Source organism: Danio rerio, chromosome 21 (assembly GCF_052040795.2).
Source record: "Danio rerio strain M-AB ecotype USA chromosome 21, GRCz13ab, whole genome shotgun sequence".
NCBI lineage: Eukaryota > Metazoa > Chordata > Actinopteri > Cypriniformes > Danionidae > Danio > Danio rerio.
Genome location: NC_141041.1, coordinates 7,236,547 through 7,257,636, shown reverse-complemented (window position 1 = coordinate 7,257,636; position 21,090 = coordinate 7,236,547). Strand labels below are relative to the sequence as shown.

The 21,090-nt window shown below is 36.1% G+C and overlaps 1 protein-coding gene across 5 annotated transcripts; it reads right to left on the bottom strand.

The window, feature by feature from the left end:
• Positions 1 to 528: 528 nt before the first annotated feature.
• Positions 529 to 19,979, bottom strand: fpgs (folylpolyglutamate synthase). 5 transcript variants are annotated; one of them, XR_015519553.1, is made up of 16 exons: positions 19,393 to 19,979; positions 16,657 to 16,785; positions 15,106 to 15,159; positions 14,955 to 15,019; positions 14,421 to 14,535; positions 11,466 to 11,543; positions 9,614 to 9,675; positions 9,013 to 9,115; positions 8,856 to 8,933; positions 5,862 to 6,006; positions 5,713 to 5,787; positions 3,966 to 4,116; positions 3,200 to 3,275; positions 3,042 to 3,108; positions 937 to 1,931; positions 529 to 784 (listed from the first exon to the last, which is right to left on the bottom strand). XR_015519553.1 is itself a non-coding variant. In NM_213437.2 (15 exon segments), coding segments are annotated over 15 exon segments (1,719 nt in total). In that variant the 5' UTR covers positions 19,537 to 19,564; the 3' UTR covers positions 594 to 1,554.
• Between the last annotated feature and the right edge of the window lie 1,111 nt (positions 19,980 to 21,090).

The following is a 21,090-nucleotide window of genomic DNA, read 5'->3' as shown; positions in this document are numbered from 1 at the left end:
CTACGGCCAATTTAGTTTTACCCAATTCACCTGTATCATGTGCTTGGACTATGGGGGAAACCCGAGCACCCGGTGGAATTCCGGTGATTCTCGCTTTAAGACATGGTCTGTTATCCCGCTGGTAGTAGCCATCAGAAGATGAGTATACTGTGGTCATAAAAGGATGGACATGGTCAGCAGCAATACTCAGGTTGGCTGTGGCGTTGACACGATGCTCAATTGGTACTAATGGGCCCAAAGTGTGCCAAGAAAATATCCCCCACACCATTACACCACCACCAGCAGCCTGAATTGTTGATACAAGGGAGGATGGATCCATGCTTTCATGTTGTTGATGCCAAGTTCCGACTCTACCATCCTGAATGTTGCAGCAGAAATGGAAACTCATCAGATCAGGCAACATTTCTCCAATCTTCTATTGCCTAATTTTGGTGAGCCTGTGTGAATTGTAGCCTAAGTCATATATATAAATGAAATGCATACATTTACTACGAATTAATGCAGACGCAAAATTGAACTCCTTACATATTTTCATATAATTTTTAATCTGGTATGTACAGTACCTGGAACATTTTAATAGCACCTTATGACACTTTAAGACAAGAGCGGTATCAATTTTATTGATCCAAACCAATATTTACTCACATTAGATTTTATATTAATCCTCCAGTCTTTCACAGATAACAAAAACAACCCATAAAAGGTGTTGTAACATACTCAAAAAACCCATTTTAAATTAATCTATACCAGGGGTGTCCAAACTCAGTCCTGGAGGGCCGGTGTCCTGGAGAGTTCATCTCCAACCCTTATCAAACACACCTAAAGCAGCTAATCAAGCTCTAGCTCGATACACTAGAAACTTCCTGGCAGGTGTGTTGAGGCAAGTTGGAGCTAAACTCAGCAGGGCACCGGCCCTCCACGACTGAGATTGGACACTCCTGAGCTATACACTTATTAGAACATAAAATACTACAAAACAGTGTCAATACAAATGTAAAAAGTCAGATTTCATTGAAAAATCATTTGATGTATATTATATATATAGACAACAAATTCAACATGTTTATGTGGCATGAACAAATGTGGAAACCTCAGTGTTTACATGCACTGAACATCATCCTTTTGCATGTATAAAGGCAAATTTCCCCATGCATGAGTAAGAAATCATATATTACTACATAATTAGAAAACAGTGTTTTATATATGGCACATTTTTCATCAGTGCAATAATAAAAATAACACAAACACTGACAGACAGGCAACTTCTCACTTTCATATTAGAGAAAGAGACTGGTTTAAAACAAACTGTAGTGTAAAAAAATGAAACAGAAATATGAACTCAATGCACCAAGTACGTCAAATCCAAGTAAACACGAGCAGCTCAAGTAGATTTGGATTGATGTGCCTTTTACAAAACCAAATTGGTCCGACGTACTATAAAAGTAGGAATTTTAGAAAAACACCTTGATGATTAGCAGTAATACTGAGCTGTGAGTGAGATTTTAGGCACTAGGTGGCGCACTTTCTGCAAGTCTGACACTGGAGAAGAGTGTATTAAGAGTTTAAAGCGGGATCCAAGTGTTTTAAGGCTCCTCCCACCAAGTGTAAGCTGCCTGTGATGAGGACGTGTATGTTCTGGGCCTCTCGAAGTGGCGCAGCTTTAGCGTTTATGCTAGGTTTGACAGGTATTGTGTGTTTGTTTGCGTCTGCCAGGACTGAGTCTCTGCCCTGACTGATCCACTGCAGGGCGCTGAGGATGCAGGGGAATACCAGGGTGTCCCCGTGACGCTCAGCAACCAATGGCAGGCCTCCGCCAATCAGAAGCTCTGCCTCCGGCTTCTCCTCATGTCCATTTAGGACGCGCCAACTCTGCTGGTTATCCAGGCAACGGGTCAGCATGTTCTCCACAGAAACGTTGAAGTTCTGTTGGTCTGAGGGAGAGGAGTGTGTTAGATAAATACCACTGTACTTTTTTACTTTTGTTATGAAGCATTATTATAAGAAATAAAAACTCAATTGATTTGAAACAATTGTCATGGAAAGGTTTTCAGCTCAAACTAACAAGTAATTACAAGACTAAAACTGATGAATACACAATATTTTGAAGAAAAATATTAAGGAAAGAAAATTTTTTATGTAAAAGATTTAATAAAATATGTTTTAATAAACTTGTGGAAATTAAAAATGATGTTTTATATATAAAATAAATACATGACAATAATATAAATTGTGATTAATCATATATGCACACATACACATGCATCAAATATATAATAGAATATGCAATTTTCTATAATGTATCTATTATTATTTTATAAATACAATTTAGAAACAAACAAATTCATAACAAGTAGAAATTCTGATTAAAATGATTTAATATAAAGATTAAAACATTAGTGCTGAGCAAAGATTAATTGCGATTAATCACATCCAAAATAAAAAGGTTTACATCTCATAATATGAAAAAAACATTCAAAGGGGGCTAATAATTCTGACTTCAACTGTATATTCCATATACATAACAGAATGTCATTTTCTAAAAATATTCTTTATTTGCTTTAAAAATAATGGAAAAGATTTAAATTCTAATAACAATATAAATAACATATACAAAATAAACAAACAATATAATAATAAATAAACAAATACAAATAACAATTTTAATATAAAATTATAAAGATGTTTAAATATTTGTTTAAAATATACCAAATATAAAACAGACAGTTTCTTATTTTAAAAGAAAAAAATATATTGTTGCAATTATTTAGGGCCATGCCTGATTGTGCTTTAACGCATCTAAAAGGCTGAATAAATGTAATATTAGTCCTACAAATACTGCACAAGAGTCTGACATTACTATTTTACTAAAACAATTCAATGCTTTAAAAAGCAAATAAATCAAATGTAATGGAGATGTTTTCTTTTGCCAGGCTCTGCTGTATACTTTAGTCAAAACGCATCTTAAAATGTGGAATATATGTAGTCTTCCTAGAAGCAGCTGTAATGTTAATTACCTGTAATGAATGTACAGGACTCCTTACCTGCATTACAGGACGCGATGGCCTCTGTGATGTTTGGACAGAACACAGCAAAGTCAAAATGACAGGGCTGAAACAGAGAGAAAACATCAGCATATCAAACTGAATCTCGATGTGGTTCACAAGAGTCAAACGATTTATAAAATGAATGAATAACTCACTGCCAGCAGTTTGAGCATGGCGGCACAGTCTCTCTCTCCTGTAGCGTTGAATAAGAGAACCCTCAGCACTGAACCTCTGCACAAACACACAAGCATTTTTAGACAGTGTTACTTTAAAATTATTAGTATACTACTACTTTAAATGTTCATTCATTCATTTTCCTTCAGCTTAGTCCTTTATTTATTAGGGGTCACCACAGCGGAATGAACCACCAACTATTCCGGCATATGCTTTATGCAACGGATGCCCTTCCAGCTGCAACCCAGTACTGGAAAACACCCAAACAAACATTCACACACACACACACACACACACACACACTACGGCCAATTAGGATAATCTAATTCATCTAAAGCGCGTGTCTTTGGACTGTGTGGGAAACTGGAGCATCTGGAAGAAACCCACGCCAGCACAAGGAGAACATGCAAACTCTATACAGAAATGCCAACTGACCCAGCCGGGACTCGAACCAGCGACCTTCTTGCTGTGAGGCGACAGTGTTAACCACTGAGCTACCATGCCGTCCTTACTTTAAAGGTTTTACATATTTATTCATATTCATATTATTCATATTTATTCATCATTTATACAGTTTTAAATATTTCATTAAATGTAAATAAGTTTAAATAGTTTGAACGTCTATTAATAGTTTCTTGAGAGTTATTAGTATCTTAATTTTACTTTAAAATGAAGTCACAATCACATTTAAAAGTGTATTATGAAATAAATAAATACACAAATAAATAAAGATGAAGGTGGTCTCACCCTGCGTTCCTCTCGTGTTGTGTTGCGACCTCATTGAACCAGCGCACACAGGCCTGCATGCTGCGTGTGGTATGAGCTCCATCCATGTAATAGGTCACAGGACCGTGTTTTAGTGTCTGATTGCGTCCAGGCCACTCAGTCTCCGCAAGACCTGTCAAAACATTACATATGTTTACCACAACTGACAGATGCTTCAAGACTTCTTCATGGTCAATCTTCAACAAAATCTATTCTGTCCTCTGTTTACTGGTGATATCTGTTTTGGAAATGTGTGTTCCATGTTGCAAGGCTAGCAATTTTAGCGAATGACATGGCACAAATTGAGCATTTGAAGTGCTTAAGATGAAAAATATGAACTTTGTTGAATATTTGCGCCGTGTTAACCAATCAGGAGCTTGCTCTAGTAATTGCTGTCATCAGGCACGGATTGGCTAATCGGGAGGACCGGGAGAATTCCCGGTGGGCCGGTCCGTTTTTTTGAGAGGGTGCTCGCTGCAGAGCCATTTGAGGAGAGCTGAGCTCCAGCGAGGGGGAGCATGAGCTGTCGCTCCTCCTCCTGTAAGCTGTTTTAATGCGTACACCAACCCCACCCCTAACCCTACCCCCAGTGACATCACTCGTAGAAGAAGTGCAAAAAAGGTGGAGCTCAAGCTTAAGCTCCCCCTTGTTGGAGCTCACCTCTCCTCAAATGGCTCTGCAGCGAGCACCACTTGGTTTTTTTGGCCGCGAGGTCTGGTGTCCCTAGATCCAGAATCTGTTGCTCTCAGCAGTCACACATTTTAAATTAATTTATTTATTTACTTGAACACAGTCTTCTTATTCATTATTTTACCGCAGCTCTGCTCTTTTTATCTATTTTCTCGCAGCCTCGTGAGCAGGATGCACCCTGCAGGTTAATGATGATATAACTCAATATACAACTGTTGTAGTACAGTGGTTAGCACATTAGATTACGACGCCTCCGACCCGGGTTTGATCCTCGTCTAAGTAAACTATTTATTTTTTTCATTTTTATTGTTAAGACATATAATACTGTTAGGGTTGTTGAACATTTGAAGTTCTAAAGCAGCTGTTTTCTCAAAAAAAGACGTGATAGTGTAATTAGAAACTGAATTGGAAATAACCTTATTTTAATATAGTCAGTCGTGAACTGAGGTGGGCCGGTCTGAGGCTTGAAACTCCAGGGCTGAAAAGGAGTCCCACTCCGGCCCTGGCTGTCATCCAGGCGCAGCTCCTGGACGAGTTTGTGAAAGTCACCAAGCTGGTGGTAACTCTGAAAGATCTGATGGACCCATAAACAGCGCTAAAACAAGTCTATGCCGTTTTTCAGCCTTCCATTTCACATAAAGCTACCCTCTCAGCAAAATCCATGTCAGCCAATTTGCAACGAAACTGGAGTGATTTTGTATCTGTTGTAAAGTTAATTTCACAAATTTTCCTTCTGTTTAGATCCTTTACCAACTTACCCAGCAAACGTTTTAACCCAGCATACCTCCAACTGGACTAGCCGGGGCTCGACCAAGCGACCTTCTTGCTGTGAGGCGAAAGCTAACCACTCAGCCAATGTGAATTTCAGGAATAAAGCAAGTAAATTTAAAATGTTCAAGCATCTAATTATATGGAAATAACACAATAGACCGCCCCATAAGTCTTTGTTTTGGTCTGTAACTCCGCCAATTGCCAGTTTAGCGAATTATATTTCAGCACTCGGTTTCATGCTGACTTAAAGCGTTGTGTTTTCACAGACCTTTGATCATTGCAGGACTGGGCTGAAACGCTGGAGCTGAACTCACACCGCTGAACTCCACTGGAGACGCTGGATCTGAGGAACAAACAGATTATAAACACACTGAAAAACCACTGTATACTAATCAACATACGGTCACAAACACACACCTGTGAGGACGTGTCTCTGCAGCCATGTGTGTGAGAGCTGAAGAGCCAAAGACGCGTTGCTGCGCTGATGCTGACCAGCTAACCCCAAGCTGAGGGAACCCTCGCTCTCGTACTCATCCAGATCTGGACACACCGACAGCGAGCACTGAGAAACAGAGAGAACAATATGAGCAAACCATTTATGATCAGGTTCCTGAAGCAGAGTAAAAAAGTCAGAAAAGTGGGCGTGTCCAGCTTTGTTTAGGGGGGAGTGTCGGAGGAAGAAAAGAGGCATGGTGTGGGAGTGTCTATTTGGGCGTGCTGACTTTCAGAGTCAAAACACACACACACACACACACACACACACACACACACACACACACACACACACACACACACACACACACACACACACACACACACACACACACACACACTGGGGACAAAGTGACTGTGTTTACATGGACATCTGTAGTCAAATTATTTGCCAAATTATTAAATGGTTGACTTTAACTGCAGTTTGGCTCTTTCATTCAAGGAATTCATTCATGTCCCTCGCCACAAACGAAATATTTGATTCGAGGAGCTGCTCTAAGCGTGTACTTTTCATGTAATGTTTGATACCGCACGGCGAATGAGAGAAAAAAAACTCAGCATTTCCCGGAAACTTAGATGCACTCGGCAGGTAGCGTCAGAAAGGCACGCGTGTTATTCCGGTCACAAAATGCGGTAAAACCCTACACGAGGTTAAAGTTTGGTTGTGGTATTTACATGTTTACACTCGGTGCAATGGTTAACTTAGTTCGATACAAACAAACTGAATAAACAAAGAGCACTGGTCGCTCACTTACCAAATCTGTAGAGACAGGACAATCACCAGCAACTAGAGCCGCGTCTTTATTAACAGGAGACTAAAGCGAATCCGGATCTCAGCGTTTGCAGATGAGAACAGCTCTCAGGTAAACAATGTTCCTCCTTAAACACGTAATTTATTGTTGTCGAGCGTCGCGTACACTGTTAATCCACACGTGACTCCAGCTGAGCTCTCACAGAGAGAAAATGAAAACGAAACTTAACAGCAGCAAACTATAAAAGCAACACTTTGCGCTTGTTTTACTAATACAACTTTGCGTCTCTGTCGTCTAAACACTGTGACAGTAATGAATATTAATGAAGTTGCACAATAGAGCGCGCTGATTGGTTTGAACCAAGCCTTACTCATGCATTAATGCATCACACTGTAAGACGTAATAAGACACACTCTGGTACAGGCGTCCAGTCTGCACGCTGGAATACACGCTATTATGTCATGACCGTGACGCAGCTTCAAAAATTCGTTTCAAACCAGAAGTACGAATTTGCTTTAAATAACGCAAAAACAACCAATTTACACTTTGTAGTGAAATATAGGTGTCCTAATAGTGTTTTTAGCAGTGTGGGACACATATACGACTGTCAACAGCTCAAAAAATGTGTTTTGGTGTTTCGTGACCCTTTAAAGAGGGTAGAAAAAAATATATTGCAAAAAAAATTGGTGCAATAGTAAAAAGGTCTTAGAGGTGTAGAGCAGAACGAAACTGAAACCAAATTTTTTTTAACGAATATTTAACAACAGGATTATTTTTATTACATAAACAATAAATGCTTAAAGGGAAGGGGTGCACAAAGAAAGGAGGTTAAAGAGCCTCTATTATGGGTTTTTGAAAATGACCTTCCATGTAGTTGGAGACCCAGATAACCGAAATATGACCCTTTTTAATGTATAATAGGGGCTGTTTAAAGTTGCTGGGTTACAGGAAGCGGCTTCCATCATCACCCAATGAGAAATCTTTAAATGCAAATCCTGCTGCACTCAATACAAGCAAACCCTTTATACATCAGCTGCATTGGCTATATTTATGGTAACACTAGTGGCTAGTTTTCAATATATTATTTATATCAGCAAACCAACTGGAAATCTGCATTGTTGATATTATGGGTGTGTGATATTTATTCTCTTTTAATTAGTTACGCACCATGACTATTTGCAAATGACTTTGGGAAAATAAAGATCTAAATGTTTACATTTTCTCTATTTGTTTATGTTTTGTTTTTGTAATCAGGCTTAGAATAATTCGAATCAGTATTTTTATTTATCTGCCTATATATCAGTTATCAGCTTCAATCAAATTGTCAATAATAGGGATGGCAAATGGGATTGATTTTAACAGACCTGGGTCTAGGTTTGCCAGTTTCAACACAAAAAAATTCCAAACAAAGCTGCAGCTGATCATTTGAGCATCTCAGGGCAACACTGCAGTCTTTAATACCTGAATAAAACTGTTTTTAAATGAATTAATCAAAGTTGTACACATTTTTTTTTCTCATTGCAAAACCAAAATCCTTGATTTTTAACAAATAAGGTGAAACCAAATGCGCAACACAGTGGCTCAGTGGTTTGCACTGTCGCCTCACAGCAAAAAGGTCGCTGGTTCAAGTCCAGGCTGGGTCAGTTGGCATTTTGGAGTTTGCATGTTTTCCTCATGTTAGTGTGGGTTTCCTCCGGGTGCTCCAGATTCCCCCACTGTTCAAACATATGCGCTATAGGTGAACAGAATAAACTAAATTGGCCGAAGTGTATGAGCGTGAATGCGAGAGTGTATGGGTGTTTCCCAGTACTGGGTTGCAGCTGGAAGGGCATCTGCTGTGTAAAACATATGCTGGAAAGGTTGGCAGTTCATTCTGCTGTGGCGACCCCTGATGAATAAAGGGGCTAGGCCGAAGGAAAATAAATGAATAAAATTAAATGTGTGGAATTATGTGTGTGTTTTACATTGCATTGGAATAAGTCTGAGTTTGTTAATTTATTGCCATATCAGCAACTAATAACAAGATTAATATAGATAAAATCATATTACATAATAACTTCATATCTCAGTGAAACAGAATAAATGCATAAATAAAACAACAACAAATTACATAAAAAAGCTTAGACATAATTTCTCAAACATCTTGCTGTACATTTATATTTCTCACCCCAACTTCTTCTGCTCTCTCCTGAAGCACTTTCATCGGCCCGTCAGGCTGTTTGACTGTGAACGCAGGAACTCCAGGCTGAAAAACATATGCTCTTACTGAATACCTTGAAAATCTCCAAGCTTTGAGTTTACAGTCACAACACACCAATAATCACCTTAAAAATCCCTCCTTTCTGCCAGGCGATTTTCTCAATGGTGTCTCCCAGAATGCTAGTGTGATCGATACCTAAAGACGAGATACCGCACACCCAAGGACGCCTAGCAAAACACAAGAAACAGCAACACATTACATATCAGGTAACCAATTATTAAACTATGATTTCTAGTACAGATTTAAATAAATGTAGATATTTTTACACAGTGCATTACTCCATTAGGAGTCTGCATATTTTAAATTCAGAATTACGGTCCACGGTTATGCTTGAACTAATGATATGATTCCTGACTACATGATTCAAATATTATGTTTTATCATCAATATATTGTCACAGTATAATATCACACAAATAAATTAAAAATAAAGACCACTGATTGGTTCATGACTGATGGGATTAAGTGAGCTCATGAAGAATGAGGATCAATGATTGGTTGATATGAGAGGAATGTGTAACTCTTCAAGCATGAAGGCAGATGAATGGAGATGAAATGGAGGCCACATTAGGCTGAAGCGGCACAAAGAGACAATTAGACACGGAACAGCGAAGCAGATGAGAGGAGGACAGTAAAAACTCTCAAGCTCAAATAATGCTGTGATACCTGATAATGTTGGTGCAGTCGTACGCTCCACCAATCCCGACCTCAATAACGGCCAAATCAACCTGCACAGGAGACAAAGACAGAGAGTTTAGATTGAGATAATTAATAATGGTGTCAAGTCCTTAAAGTTTTTTTTTCTGAAACCTAGCACAAAAGATATAGGCTCTTAGGCCCTGTTTACACTAATACGTTTTAAGATTAAAACAGTGTTTTAGAATGAAAACGATCCACAACTACACTGGCGTTTCACCAATTGTTTCTGAACAGCTTTCTATCCACACTACACCGCTGAAAACGCACAACACGTGACCACACACACTCTGGCTTGCACTGCAGCGTATGCGCACGTCTGAGCTCAAGGCAGTCAGCGGGTGCTTTGAGCACACCTGCCTAAGTGAGAGTAGCGCACATCAGACAGTTCATCAAGGATCTTCCTCAGGATTTCATCTCACTATAATTGTTAAATAGATATTTAATTCATCTTGTCTCTATCTAACGACTCTTTGGTCTTTGAAATCTATTACTTGTTCTGAGGCAACGCGTTTTGGCTAAGCGTAAAGATATGTTAAGATTAATTTATGTAACCACGTACACAGATTCTGCACATTTGACTGATTGCTTGCATTACTTCCAATATTGTATAAACTTATTTTACGTTTTACTTTTATAATGCCCATTATTTATTATTAAAACTGATTTTCAGTAAAACAGTGGCTGTTTTTTGTGTTTTTTAATGAAATTGAAAGGAAGCAATTATGATATAGCCTCTTTTCTGTTAGAAATATGAATGAAGATGACTGTCATATAAATATGTTGCTACACGACGCCTCAAAAATTTGTGTCTGCCAAGTTGTTAATATCAATCTGAAAATAGGCAGTTCCCTATATCATGTTTTCATTATATTGTAATGATAGTGAAACAAAGTAGCCAGCGTATGCCAATGACATTATAAAGTCCATTTAAAGATTTATCCGATGTGTTCCTGCGAGTTTGTCTTCCATATCAAACTTGCGAAGTCTGAACTTACAAGAAAAGGATGTAAGACTGAACTTTGTGTACTTAATATTGTAAAAAAGTCCTAATCGGCGAATGTCTGCAGCCCCCCATGTCATCAATGGATGTCTCCATTTCCCCCCATCCACACTGACAGAGAGCAGCAGCATTTTAAAATGAAAAACGGCTTCTTTGGCATTTTCAAAACGGTCAATTTTCGGGGATCAAAAACTCTGGGTTAGTGTGGACGGAAGCTGTAACCTAGAAAAACTTTTGCATTTTAAAACTAAATAGTATGCATTAGTGTAAACAGGGCCTTAGACATTACAAACATGAGCTGTGGTAAATAATCTTTTCAAGAAAATTGATTCTGCATTGATTCAGAGATCTTCAAAAATGCATCTCTATTTTCTCTCGACTCATCTCTGACAGCAGAAAGTGTCCAACGCTAGTTTTTAACAGAAGACAGACAGAGAATGTAGTTTTAGGTTAATATTGGTGTCAAGTTCTTTACGTTTTTTTTCTTTTTGTAGTAAAACCTAGCATGACAGCTGTACACTTTCAGACCTTACAGATGTGCAAAAAAATTCTATGAGAAAATTATCCTGCATCAGTTTTCAAAATGCATCACTATTTATTCTGAGCTTTGTTTTTAACAGTAAGCAGAGTACGACTGTATGTGGAGTATAAAGTACCTTCTGCTCTAAAAAGCTAAGATCAGAATCAACTCAGTGGAGAATAGCAATGCATTATGAATATCTCAAAATCAAGTATTTCTCAATTGATCTTTCACCACAGCTCTAACAGACAATGAAATAAATACTAATACAGGTAATTCAGATGATTAACGCTGTTCACCTTCTCCTGAAGAAAGACGTGGAAGGCCAAGATGGTGAGAAAGCGGAAATAAGCAGGCATGCTGCCACCATGGGCATCCTGAAAGATACAACACAACTGTTATTAATCCATACAAAAGTATAATAAATATTTGTCTGTGCTTTGCATTATAAGGTTTTGCAATTCTGTTATAAACATTTCTTTTGGGATTTTCTGTCAATAAAGATTGTTGAGTATTGTTGTGCTGGCATCAGGGCTGGTTTAGGCTGAGGTTATAGACAAGTGGTGATAAGTTTTTGTTTTCATGATTAATTTAAAAAGAAAAGAAGGGTGCTTTTATGAATAGATCACAAAATAATCATCTCATATTATTAATTTCAAAAAGAAAAACCATGTTGTTGCTAAGATGCAGATATGTTGGGCTACTGCTTTTTTAGAACAATTTTTTGTTGAAATAAAATGAAAACATTTCGGGGGTTAAATGTCGAAACAAATGACACCGTTTCTTTCCTCACATGACAGACATGCTTTGGTGATTACGCCCTTACAGCACCAGATGCCTGCCGTTTACACTTAACGCAATTAATATGGAACAAATCAAGCAGTCAGCGAAAAACTTCCACTCCTTTCAGACAGCATTACAGCTCAGTGCAGAGAAACAAGCTGCCTCATTGTTTCAATCTACAGCAACTTTGCAGGTTCTTTAATGCACACATAAATCTTCTTTAAAAATAATACAAAAATCACAGACATGAGTTTACACTTGCAGCAGTACTATTACATTAATTAGCCCACATAGATTTAGCATTTTTTCATAACAAAAGTGTTCATAATAACAGTGTCACATAAACAGAATTTATATCAATCCATCTCATGAACACCTAAAGATAGTAGTAATTATAAAACCAAATCACTACTTGCTATACACTTTTTATACCCATATACACTTATTTAACAACATACTTTACATGTCAATTTGCACAATGTCAGCTGCACATACAATGTTGTGTATAGTAATTTACCTTTACATACACTGGTCAATTTGTATATTTGCATTCACTACTTGCATTTATTTTTAAAATATATTTATTACCTGTTTTTTTGTTCTTGGTCTCTGTAATTCTCATAAAAAAATCCTCATATGTGTGAACATACCAGGCAATAAAGTTCTTTCTGATTCTGATCATTTGATTTAAGAAAACATTTGAGTTGACATGAGCTAAATAATGACCCTATTGTCTTTTATAGGCTGCTTTACAGCAACATTTTATCAATATGATGAACTTTCTTCATTCATTTTCCTGTTTATTACTGTGAAACAGCTTTACAATTATCTGTATTATATAAAGTCTTATTAACTATGACTGTACAATACTGGTAAAAAGAAAAAAAATTGTAAAATTTAGCTTTGTATTTTTAATATTTAGCTTCATATATTGAGAAGTGCAGTCTATTTCAGCAGATTGCGGTGATTTTGTTGTATAATGCATCTGCATAAAATATAATAAACTATATAAATACAAAAAAAAAAAAAATAAGGATAAAAAAACTTTTTTTAAGTCTTAGTAGTCAGACTTCACTAAATAAATGAAACGCAATTAGAAAAACTTAATTCGATTTTTTTTTATTACACCGAAAATTAAATCATTAAAATTGGGGACTACTCATCCTTGTTGGAGGAACTGTGAGAAAAAAGAGGCACATTATGCGCATATATTCTGGCAGTGCTCAAGAATAACAGTTTTTGGGAAATGGTGCAATCCACCATCAGTGATATTTTTGATCTCCATATTCCTAGATCATTTGAAGTACTTTATCTAGGAGATATTCCTATTAAACCTAAAAATGAGGATAGATATCTATTTAAAATATTTCTGGCAACAAGTAAAAAAGCTATACCATGGAAATGGTATAAAGAAGACCCAGCAACTAAAGATGAATGGTTCAAAATTATAGCAGAAGATAAGGAAATGGAAAAAAAAATGACACATGCACTTCGATTACAATTAAAGATCTTTGAAAAGAAATGGAAAAAATGGCTGGCTTTCTCCACAGCGACAATATAATTATCTTTAATTGAACATTTACATAATTCTAGAGGTTATGCATAATTGTGAAAATATGTTTGGCAACCTTTTATTATATTTTATTTTATACTTATTATATTTATAATAATTTATATTTATTTTGATGAGGTTAATTTAACATTTTTATATATGTATATAGATATACATCTGTGGAATGGATGTATTTGCCTATATACTGTACGAATATATGTATATTGTTCAATCGTTTTAGGGAAACTTTGAAAGGTTTAAAACACTTCAAATGTTGACTACTTTGGATAAATTAGAAACTAGATAATAAACCATATAAAAAACATAAAGAATAAAAAAAGGGAAAAACTAATTGTTTAAGTAGTCAGACAGATATTGAATGACCAAATGTTAAATAACACTTCACAGTCTTCACTAAATAAATGCAATTCATCTTCATTAAGATAAAATAAACTAGATATAAAAGAGGCTAAATAAAAAAACAAAGGATGAAACAGAGAAACACTAATTGTGCTTTATTTTTTTTCTTAATCTTAGCAGTCAGACAGATATTGAATAATCTAATTTAAAAAAAGTCTTTACAGTCTTCACTAAATAAGTGAAATGCAATTAATCCTGGTTATAGCTAAAATGTATTGTTTATAGCACCTGCATGCTTTAAACCCCCTTATGTTAACACGGTGATTATAATAACCTAAAATAATGAACTCTAAACTTTGCAGTTAATTTAAATATTGCGGTGCTTGGTCATCTATAATCCCTACTTGACATAGCGCATCCTGCAATATGACTATAGTAACTGTGCACAATATACTATATACATGTCGCCCTATTATAAACAAATGCAACTTGACTATTCAAGTTTGAGTAGTGACTTTCTACACTGCATGTTGAACTTAATTACAAAACAACATCTCACCTTTGTCTCCTCCAGTCGTCCATACACTTGCCAGAAGTATTTGGTGAAAAGCTCTTTTCCTATTGGCTGACCGTTGATTCGGATCCGCTCTCTCACTTGCACCAAATGAGGAGAACTGGAGATCAAAACAACGCAGAAGCAAACAAAACACCAATCAACCACGCAACAAAGATAACACAGTAAATGTAAAGATTTTACTACAGTGTTTGTTTAGAAGAGCTCTCTGAAGTCTGGTCAGAGATTACGTAAATCATTGAGCTTTAGCTAAACTTCAACTAAACAGAACTTACAATAAACTGATTACATCATTTACATGGTAATACAGAGCTTTACTTTTCACTCAGCGAAGAGAACAAGCAAAGTTCAGCATGAACTTGCATATATGTGTGCGCATGTGTGTCTGAATAAACAGTGAAGTTATGCAATGTTTACAGTGGTTTTGAAAGCCAAACCGATCCCACAATCCAAAAAAATGACTATAAAGTATAACGACTTAATGTAGTAGCACTGAATTATTCTGACTGCTTATAATACCTGTAGAATCCAGTACGGAAGCCATAGTTTCTCAAAATCTTTTCTGTGAAGGCACATGTTGATCCCTGTAATGAATAAAAATACTTTCAGAATTTCTTTGAACTTTCATAACTTATAATTCAATGTTTCACTGCTCAGTGAGCTGATTTACCTTTCCTTTTGTTCCAGTTACATGAATAATATTAAGACGATCCAGTTCTTCTACCTGAGGACAAACAAAAAAAATTTTGCAATTTAAATTCAAGTGTGACAAGTTTTGACAAGTTAAGATGAGTAAGAACATGGACTCATGACACAAAGCAGATAGAGTTATGTCTGTTTCTAAGGGCCTCAATGTTCTTGGTGGATCACCAGCACTGCATGTTTCAGATGTCTCCTTTGTCTGTCACACCCATCACAGATCTTTAAATCTCTGCTAATGAGCTGATGATCTGAATCATGTGTGTTTGGTTAGGTTATGAAAAATGTGCAGAGCCGGTGATCCTACAGGAACTTGGTTAAGAAACACTGTTAAAGAAAAGTCTGACTGGTTACAAAACTAATATAATGTATGAAATAAAAGTATTTCAGTTATAAGATCTACACAGTTGGATAATTTGTCATTTATAATTATTACATTTTTATTTCTTTTAGGTAAATAATTTAACCATTTAAAACCAAGCAAACATTGCCCAACACAAGCGTACTTGAAGAAAATCAGAGTAGAATAATAGAAAATTCAAAGCGAAATAAATAACAGATGCATTTATTACGGCTGCATGATATTGGGAAAAAAACTGACATTGATATGTTTTGTTTTTCTGTAATTTATATTGCGATATGATAATAAATTGACAATATGGCTCTATTTGGAAAGAATTCCTAATTTTATATTGATGGGAATGATTTATAGTTGAGTACATAAGCATAAATATACAAAATTAGACCAAAAAAATAAAAAAAAATAATAAAAAAATATATATATATATATATATATATATAAAATATTAATTACTGATTTATTTAGAAGTAAATAAAATAGAAATATTTATTTATTTATAAATAATTAAATAAAATGTATAATTTTTAAAAATAAAATATATAATAAAAATTATTATATTTATCATGAAATGCTTTAGTCGACTAATTAAAAATGTAAATAGTTTTGTTTTTAGTTTGAATATTGCATACATCTCATACAAAACATATGCATCAAATACATACATTTTTATTTAATTTATTGCAAATATTCAAAATATTTATTTTTCAATATAGGCTTAAGCAATGCAATTATAAAAACTGGATGCACTTTCACATACTAACACTGTAAACAATCTTTACTAGATAAATATAAAAAAAGCTAAAACTAAAATCACTACAGAAATTATGTAGGCATTTAAAATAAAATGTATTGTATAATAAGATTTAATAATTGAATAAAAATAATAGTAAATATTATAAATCAATTATACAGTATTAATTAACTTATATTTTAGATATAAATGCTAAAATAATGCAATTCTGGAATCTTTATGTATTCAACATTCGTAAAAAAATAAAACTAAATTATCCTTAAACTAAGCAGTCAAAATGTCAATTAAAGGCTAATTAACATAAACATAAGTCTATCATTAGAGTAACACAGTTAGCATGATAAAATGATTCAGCCATACCGTCCACCCCAGTCTTGATTTATACTAATGTTGCTTGTGTGTGATTATACCTTGAGTCCTGCTCGCTGAAGAAAGCCCCTCATGGCCTGCAGCTGGAGCTGAGGATGTCCCCGCTCTCGCTTCACCTGCTCCAGAGCGCTGGCATTCGTCTGGAGGGTGTTGAGGGTGCAAACCGCATCCTGAAACACATTCATAATGACACAGGATCTCAACAACTTCATGCCATCTCAGCATCTCAAACACCAGCACATGGAGCTTCTGAATGCCTCATGTAACGTTTAGATCCAATCCTGATCTATAACTCTGCTGGAAGTTATTTTTGAGCTGATATTCAAAAACAGAAAACAGAAAACAGAAAATGTCCATCTGAGGCTGTAGTCTGTACAAACTAAAGCTTTTCAAGTAACACTGAACTTCAGAACTGTTTCATAATATTTAGTCAATGTTTAGCCAGAATTTCTGGCTGTTGTAGTGCAATCAAATTACAAGTGACGACTACATATTATCGGTCACCGCTCAATGTTTTGGTTGGTGAAAACGATCAGATGATTTATACAAGCAGGGTGACACAGTGGCTCAGAGGTTAGCACTTTTGACTAACAGCAAGAATTTCTTTAGTTTGAGTCCCGGCTGTGTTAGTTGCCTTTCTGTGTGGAGTTTGCATGTTCTCGTGTTGGCATTGGTTTCCTCCTGGTGCTCTGGTTTCCCCCACAGTCCAAACACATGCGCTACAGGTGAATTGAATAAACTAAATTGACCGTAGTGTATGTGTATGTGTATTCATTACACTGTGGCGACCACTAATAAATAAAGGAACTAAACCGAATGAAAATGAATGAATAAATGATTGATACGAGCAACTGAGACTTATTAATTAACAAGAGTCTCTGTGAAGAACATAAATTACGACATCTGAGTGGCCTGACGGTGAGTAAACAAAGAGCAAATATTCATTTTTGGGTAAACTATCTCTTTAACGCTGACTGATGAAACTGCTGTGTACTAAGCATTTAGTAATAATAAATATAAATAGCACATCTCGCTCACTCAATCATGAATAAAACAGAATCTTTTTCCACAGCCACATGTATTTAATCCTCAGTTATGGCTGCCTGAACACTAAGCACATGGCCTGAATGAGATCATGCAGAACATGACGTGGTTTTGACAACGATAGCCTAAAATAGCTACTAAATGTTTATAGTACTAACACTTTAATATTATGTAAACTAATAATGACTATTATGGAGTTATTCAATACAAAAACTTAACTCCTACAGGTAAACATTACCGTTAACAGCTTTAATCCTTAATTGTAAATACAGGGAAAGCAACCGTAAGCATAATGGAGATAAAGTTGGTTTTGTATTCGCACATTCATTCAGTGACAACTTAATACCATGGTACTTTGAATATTCAGTCAGAAATCACACGCAAGTATGACTTCAAATCAAAACAACATTAGCACTATTTAATTGACTGTGAACAATGTTGGCCTTTGATAGTCATTGGCTGCTAATAGGATTTTACTATTTTGAATTGGGAAAGCATACTTGTTTTAAATGATATGATTAAGAGGAAAGTCCCAATATAAAACCATCCTTACCTCAACGTAAGCATATAGTATCTATTTGATAAATGCAAGCAATATGAAAATACATTACTTCGTAATTGATACATTTTTATGTGTACATTAATGTTACTTTACTGCAGTTGGCGATAAACACACACAAATTAATGTTACACCAAAAAATATTTAGCTTTAACAGCTATTTAAAAAATACAGTGATGTGGTCGAAATTTTATGAAATTCAAAATAAACACACGCAGAATTATATTACACCAAAGTTGGCGATAAACAAGCACAATTAATTTGAAATAAGATACATGAATGAAAAGCAAATAGTACCTATTTTTAACAAGTGCTAACAGCATAAAATTAAATACATGTATTACTTTGTTAACTAAAAATGTTTTATCAAAACAAAGAAATTACCATTGACAGCTGTAATAGTTACATAGTACCTATTTTATAAGTGCAAACAACATGAAAATAAATATATATATATTACTTTGGTAATTATAAAGTTTTATAAGTGTACATTAACGTTTTATGGAATTCGCAATAAACACGCGCAGATTAAGCTACACCAAAAACTATTTACCGATAACAGCTGTAATAGTTACTTGATAATACAGGAAAATAGACAAAAAGCAAATAGTACCTATTTTTAAAAAGTGCTAACAACATGAAAATAAATATATATTTCTTTGTCAATTATAAATGTTTCATCAGTGTACATAAACATTACCGTTACTTTTATGAAGTTCGCGATAAACACGTGCTGATTAACGTTACACCAAAAATATTTACCGTCAACAGCTGTAAGTTACTTAATAGTTACTTGAAAATACAGGGATGTGGACTAAAAGCAAATAGTTCCTATTTAAAAAAGTGCTAACAACATAAAGGTAAATACATATATTAGTTAGTTATTGCTATTTTAACACTGTAACATTATAAGCACAGAGACTTCACTGTAACCACGCGTAGATTAACGGTACACCAAATAATCGCCGCTCTTTGGTTTTAAACTCAACGGCTGATGTAACAATTGTCAACGGTGAATCAGCCGCGTGCGCTGGATTAACAGTACTATTTCAACCGAACCAAAAAAAACTTTCAAAGTCCAAACAAAAGTGCACAAACTCACTAACTATAATCAATAATTCCCATAGATAAGCACACAGACAAACATATGGAGGAAGACATTCGAGCACTGTACCTGATAGTCCATTCTTCGGTACCGCGGAGCAGCTTTAGTGCTGGAAAATCTCACTGACAGCCCGACAATGCTGGTCCAGTGTCGGTTACGCGCCGAGACTTCAGTACACGCGCGTAAATTCTCCAGCACGCGGAACAGCAGCATGGTGGCCCGGAGAGTGCAGGAAGCAGCACCAAATTTGGGGAGTTTTCCTGTCAATAGTGAACTCTCGCGTCATGCCACGCCTCCTTCCTGCTCGCCATACAGATTTCACTATACTGTTTGTTGTTTATCATCGCCAGTGTGGATGACAGCAGTTTGCGTGAAGTAGAGCAGAAATAAATGATGGTTTTGTGACGCGGAAGATGCAAAGTCAAGTTAGGCTGCAGAGCAAATAGTTGAATCAACGTTACAATTCCAGTTCGCTGTCGAGTCAAGCTACAGCAGATGTTTATCCTGTTTTAACCAGGCTGCGTGTCAATAATCTCGCAGAAACATGTGGTGCTGCAGTGGTGCATGTTAAAACACTGGATTTCTCTGATTTGCCATGCAGAGCTGCTGAAACGCTTCTCACGTGTCAGGTGTCTTCGAGAGCTAGTAGACGTCGTACTGCGCATGCGCATTGGTTCTTACTTATAATACGACACCGCCGTCTGCTGGACAGTCCACATTTTTAAACCTACATTTTTACTTACAAAGTTCATTCATTCATTTTCTTGTCAGCTTAGTCCAGGGATCACCAACCTTTATGAAACTGAGAGCTACTTCTTGGGTACTGATCAATGTGGAGGGCTACCAGTTTGATAAACACTTCTCAAACACCAATTTCAACAATGATTTAACAGGGTAGGAAATACCCTGTATTTAATGTATCAATGTGCAACACTTTATTTTTATATATCTCTGCAAATATTAACATTTTTAAATGATTACTTCTATATTAGATGGAACTTCCTGGTAAGTGGCGCTATGGTGAGCTATTTTTACATTTACATTTACATTTAGTCATTTAGCAGACGCTTTTATCCAAAGCGACTTACAAAAGAGGACAAGGAAGCAATTTACACAACTAAGAGCAACAATGAATAAGTGCTATAGGCAAGTTTTAGGTCTGTAAAGTCTAAGAAGGAAAGTATTAGTAGTATTAGTAATTTTTTTTTTTTTTTGGTACAGTTAGTGTGATAGTCAGAGAGGCAATTGCAGATTAGGAAGTGAAGTGGAGAGTAAATAGTTGAGTTTTTAGTCGTTTCTTGAAAGTAGCGAGTGACTCTGCTGTTCTGATGCAGTTAGGGAGTTCATTCCACCAGCTGGGCAGATTGAGCGCGAGCGTTCGGGAAAGTGATTTCTTCCCTCTTTGGGATGGAACCACGAGGCGACGTTCATTCACAGAACGCAAGTTTCTGGAGGGCACATAGATCTGCAGAAGTGAGAGCAGATAAGAAGGAGCAAAGCCAGAAGTCACTTTGTAGGCAAACATCAAAGCTTTGAATTTGATGCGAGCAGCAACTGGCAGCCAGTGCAAACGGATGAGCAGCAGAGTGACATGTGCTCGTTTCGGTTCATTAAAGACCACTCGTGCTGCTGCGTTCTGGAGCAGTTGAAGAGGCTTGATAGAGTTAGCTGGAAGCCCCGCTAGTAGAGAGTTGCAGTAATCCAGTTTGGAGAGAACAAGAGCTTGAACAAGGAGTTGAGCTGCATGTTCAGATAAGAAGGGTCGGA